The sequence below is a fragment of the Lathyrus oleraceus genome, chromosome 6, assembly GCF_024323335.1.
Source record: "Lathyrus oleraceus cultivar Zhongwan6 chromosome 6, CAAS_Psat_ZW6_1.0, whole genome shotgun sequence".
NCBI lineage: Eukaryota > Viridiplantae > Streptophyta > Magnoliopsida > Fabales > Fabaceae > Lathyrus > Lathyrus oleraceus.
In genome coordinates this window covers 500,527,240-500,533,219 of record NC_066584.1, presented here as the reverse complement: position 1 = coordinate 500,533,219, position 5,980 = coordinate 500,527,240, and the positions used below count along the sequence as shown (strand labels likewise).

Below are 5,980 nucleotides of genomic sequence, written 5' to 3'. Positions count from 1 at the left end.
ACAGTAGTTCCTAAGAAATGGGAATTCGATGCTCCATTATTGATTAAGGGACTATTATCATTTTCAAAAAAGTCCTAAACCCAAAATATATCTATAAATACATCTTCTATAGCGGGAGAGAGGACAACTTATAACATATTCAGAATAAATATTTTAAAAATTGGACCGAAGATAAAATCAGTGAAAATTGCGGTTTAAGATTTAATTGGTTCAACCGATTAAACCGACGATTGAACCGTCTATTAAATAAACTAATAATATGAAACTAGATTTCATAGATATGTCACACATAATCATCCGTTTACAACTAAATAAAACAAATATTTTAAAAATCTATTACAAAGTTAATACAACAAGATGAATAATACATATAATAACATAACATAGTTTTACACTTCATTTCGACCTTCATTTAAGAATAATTTGACAAAATTAAAGAATTACAATAAAATAAGTTAAACTAATTGAAACCAATATTAAAATAATAGAATATAACAATTAAAATAAAGTCCAAATAATTAAGAATATCTAGGATAAAATACTAAAAATAAATAATACGTTATACTTCATTAAATAAAAAAAATGAATTTGAGTTGAACTATGACAAAGAAATCTTAATTGACAACAAACAATATTGACTTTAACGACAATCAATATTATGTTGAATATCACTATGTTTAAAAGAGATGTCGTGATGATGATTGAGTGTGGTCGAAAGAAAAATTATAATAGAGTAAAAAAATTTAAAAGTTTGTATGATTGTAAAAAAAATATAATTTTTTTTTGTGATTAGAGAGTGTATGTTAAGTTTTGATATTAACATATTAAAATTTTAAATAAAATTTAAAAAATGGTTAATTTGATAGATTTTTTGAACCATACGGTTTTACAAAATCGACTCTAATTCTTTAGTTCGAATGATTTTGGACGGTTTAATCTGTCTTTTTCGATTTTATTCTGATTTTGACTCATTAACGATTTTGAAAGATCGATCCAACCAAATTCATCTCCGATTTTCAATCCAACCGATTGAACTGATCAATCCGATCTAATTTTTAAAATATTGATCAAAATAACATTAGTAGATTTGTGAGAATAACAAATAGATTTTTTACTTCAAACTTTTTTTCCTTTGAAAAGCAAAAAGAAAAGGAAAAAAAAAAATTCACTTAGTTGTTTCCGGGGTTAAAGAACAAAAGCAAATCACATCTGATTGCATAATAATTTTTTTTAACTATAATTAATTAATAATAATTATTTTAAGTAAATTCAAGACTAAAAAACAATTATCCAAATTTAAACCAGGGAGACAACAGTAAAAGTCACACATATTTTTCCCGCCAAAAAACAAAACAAATCATATTTTTCCCGCTATTATTAATTTTTCGCCTTTTTCCGCTCCCAATACATAGTTACGCTCTCTCACAAACGCATTGGGGTTTCTCTTTCATTCACTCTTAGGGTTTCAAGATCAAGATTCCAAAACAACAATAACACACGGTAATTCTCATTTCTTGTTCTCTGATTCAATCAATGTCTATTGCATGAACTGATTCATTCATTATATACACTATCTCCACCAGATTCTTCTTCTTTTTCGTATGCACTTATCATGTTTGTTGAAAGTCCTCGCCGACTTTTCCTTCCTTTTGTTTTTGATTTGGACAATTACTATATTATGAATTGGGTTGAAGGTTAAAATCAGATTTCTGTTATGTTTTAGATCCTGTTGTTGATTTTGGGTTTTTGATTGTCACCCAGAAATCAGAAATTTGAGTTGTTTAATTCTGGTTTGTATAAGACCTATAAAGTTGGATTCTTTATTGATATTGCTGTTTTCTTTCAGGTTATGGACACTTCAAACCCTGCTGCATTTGTCAATGGACAGGTTCTTCCCAATTTCATTGGAAAGAAAGTAAGAACAGTGGTTCAGGTGAATCAATCTGATGGAGCGGTGATCACAGGAAAATCCACTGATGATTCTCAGATAATTGTGAAAGGGTTATCATCACAAGTTCCTGTCTTGAATTATGTTGAGGTTATTGGCATTGCCGAGAATAGCAACACTATCCGTGCTGAGATATTTACAGACTTTGGTGCCACATTTGGTATGATGCAGTGTTGTTTCATCAATATAATTTTCATACATGTTATCAATTAATTTGATTCACTTTTAAATTTTCAAAATGGGGAAAATTTCATTAAGTAAATTATGTTGGCCGTCAATCTTTTTGTTCACAATTTAAACACCCAAATGATAATTAGATACTATTATTTGGTATTTTAATTTCCTCTTGTTTTGGTGTTTATCTGCTTGTGTAATGTGTTGATTTTGATTTGTCTTTCTTTGTAGATGTCAACTCTTATAATCAATTATGCCAACTTGCAAATGGCGAATTCAGAAGTCTGTTTCTTTAGGGATCTTGAAGATTGCTGTGTCAGCTACTGGATGGTTTTGAGTTGCAGATTCTTTGCCAAAGAATCTGCATATTTTTTAAGCATTTTATGATAGGAACTAATATAATGTATATGTTTATTCCCTGAGGATCCAGACATGTGTTGTGTTTGAACTATTTCATGTTTTTGAAATCTCCTTAACTTATATCTATATGCTATGTTTAGCCGTTTAGTTTGGTTTATACATGTGCCAATCTCACTATATACCATTAATCATCTTCCCTTCCAATCTTCCTAAGAAACCTTGCTAGTCATTTTTAACAAAGTTCTTGGCTCTTGAATGGATGTTTGAGAATGCAATCTAAGGCCTGTTTTAAATCCGAGCCTTCCACACTTTTGGTTTTATTATAAACATACTTTTACACAAAATGACTAATGGTTATATTTGTTATGTAAAAACAAATTTCACTTCACAAAAAAAATTGAAGTATCAATTTGAGGACGGGAAGGGAATTGACATTTAGGAGTGCAATCGAAGGAGGCTCTATGGCACATGAGAATGGTTCATATCAGTGAGGGGGAATTCAATTGGTTTTGTAGTAATAAGGGCATTGTTAGACACAAATTAGGAACACCTCAGGAACATAATTTGTAAAACACACTTCAATTAGAAAGATGTTGGCCTTAATGGTACAAGATAATTGGAACAACAACTTGATGTAAATACTCCATTCTTACATGGAGAATTAGAGGACTAAACACATTGACGTCAAACAACATTTTGTGAGGGAAATTATTGCAGGAGTGGACTACAACTTGGAAATAATTGTGAGGGACTGAAGATAATCATGTTGACTTGTTTACAAGGCATTTTTTGGTCCTAAAATTTCACATTGCCAAAACATGTTGGATGTTGTGAAGATGTAAAGATCAACCAAGGTGGAGAATTGTTAGCTTATGGCTTAGATTGTTACACATGAAGTTAGATTGATAGAGTTGTAACTAATTTAGCTATAACTTGTAACATAATTAGTTATTGAGCATGTGTATAAATCTTTTTGTAACAATTCATTTGCTAATAAATGGGAAAACAAAAAACTTCCACGATTAGGTTCTCTCGATTATTCATTATTTATTTCCTTTCTTTTCTCTATTCTTTCTTTTTGAAAAATGATGTAATTTTGACTATATTTTAATATTCAATAATATATATTTGTATTAATATCAAAATTAATATTTTAATTTATAATAAATGAGTTAAAAATAAATTTTATTATTTTAAAATTATTTTTCATAAAATTATTTTTAAAAATACAAAGAACTTTTATAAATAAAAACAAAGAGTCCTTAAAGGACTTGCTAACATTTTATAAGATTATTATAGTAGATGATCGATGACAAATATGTTGAGACCAATCTCATAAAATTCAAAAGATAGTTTATAAAATCATCATTGAAAGTATGACTTTAAATGAACAATTTCAAGTAGTTGTTTTTATAGAAAGTTTTCTATGATTTCAAAAATCTTTCAAGGCAAAAACCCAAAGAGTTTTCTCTAAAAATTATAGAGGAATAATCTCGTAGACAAGATCAAAAAGATTGAAGTGTTGAGTGTTTCAAACATAAGAAATTCAGAAGTGTAATTTTGAAGCCTATTGAAAAATCAAAATCACGGTAGAATAAGAACTTCAATACTAATCACAACAAGAATGATGACCTTCTAAAGGTTCAACATGCGAAGGAGAAACTACTATCGTCAAAAAGTATCTGACATATTCCTACACTTATGTGACATACGACACACAATTGTAGGAACATGTCAGTCGTTGCTTTATATGCTAACCTGACTGAAGAAAAATTCATTGATACAATTGAGAACAAAATCGTAGATGATCAGATGGATAGTGGATTGACATTAACGTTTGTCATGTTTGTTATGATCGTACTATGTGCAAAACATGCACATTTATTAAACATAAGTGTTGTTGGAATGATCTCATACCACTGATTATACCAAAAATGAAGATGTGAAGTTAAAGTTCACCATTGAAAAAAATGTAGATTCTCAAAGATATTATACATACTCTAAAGACAATTTTACTCTGTCTAATGATTGACTTGTACACCACTATTAATTTTTTTTTGTTGAAAATGATACACAGCTGATAACATGTTCAAATTAAACATCAATATGAATAAAGTTGTAAATTCATTTTATATATAATATGATTTTAATATTTGATAGTATGTGTTAAGAGTCCCACATCGGATAATATATGACCTGAACATGTGTTTATAAGTGGGGGTAATCCTCACTCTACCAACCGATTTTGTAGGGTTGAGTTAGGCCCAATCACATTTATTAATCCAATCGTAATAATCTCTCAAGCAAAGAGAAATTCGAATAATTCTCCATTTGACCACTCAAAATGATTTCTCAAACAAAGAGAAATTTGAATAATTCTTTAAAGAGAATCCAAAAATTATACTTGATAATTTCTCAACTCAAAAGAGAGGAAACTAACATAATTCTCTAATGAGAATTCAAGAAAATACTCAGAATATTCAACGAGTAGAAAGAACGGGGAGAGGTTGGCTCTTCAACAATTCAAAAGACGCAGAGTTATGAGGGTGAGGAAGGAAAAACTCAAAATAAATTTTTGGTGTATTTTGGACTTAAACAAGGAATTTCCTTATATAATGAAGTGGGGAAGGAAATATATCTCACCTAAGCAATGTGATACTAATAAACCTTTTTAACTAACACACAATGTGAGACTTGACTTAAGGAACTTTTTCAAACTCATCTACCTATATTTGAATATTGACATAATATTCAAACAATCCTCCACTTGAATTAAAAAAAAGTGTTACAGAAGTCTCGCCAAACGTTTCTAAGATTATGCATAAACAAAGGTGTCTATGACTTGAACCTTTGCGTAGCAAGTAGGATTCTAATTCAACAAGAGTGACACAATCATCTTAAACTCTATCTCAGACATCAAACCCGCACACAACCTTTTCTTAAGGTGTATTCTAATAATAGCCCGTGCTTTAATGGCCATGCGTGTGTATCCTGGTTTAGTGAAGACTCTAAGAATTCTGTCTCGCAATTCCATAGAAACCGGCCTAAGTTCCACATTCACATAGGTGAGTCTATCAAGAGTACTCATGTAGCATAGTACTCCCTCATACAAAGTATATATCTCATTACAAATTTATATTATCTCATTCTCTTATCGTTTTAGGATTCATGCTTATCTTATTTCCTCTAGCATGATCATCTCATATTACTCACAATTTGTTATTACCCATTAAACCTATTTCTTGGGCTCTCCAGTCATTTAGGTCGGGTTACCATCATGAACAACTCATTTCTCTATAGACATTAGTACCATCTTCTTTGATGTTTTCTGGACTTTCTCTCTAGCTAATCTTTTCGTCAAAGGATCTGCTAAATTTACATCAGTGCGTACATGATCCATTCTTACAGCTCCTTTAGAGATACAATCTCTAGCAATGATGTGATTTCTTCTAATTTGACGTATTTTACCATTATAATAATGACTCTCAGTTTTTACAA

At 29.9% G+C, this 5,980-nt stretch overlaps 1 protein-coding gene across 1 annotated transcript; it reads left to right on the top strand.

Annotated features, from left to right (window-relative positions):
- The first annotated feature begins 1,356 nt into the window (after window positions 1-1,356).
- LOC127096793 (replication protein A 14 kDa subunit B) lies at window positions 1,357-2,639 on the top strand. Its single transcript, XM_051035335.1, has 3 exons — window positions 1,357-1,500; window positions 1,847-2,108; window positions 2,354-2,639. Exons 2-3 carry the CDS (start codon window positions 1,850-1,852, stop codon window positions 2,416-2,418), a joined length of 324 nt encoding a protein of 107 aa, XP_050891292.1. The 5' UTR covers window positions 1,357-1,500; window positions 1,847-1,849; the 3' UTR covers window positions 2,419-2,639.
- Window positions 2,640-5,980: the final 3,341 nt, after the last annotated feature.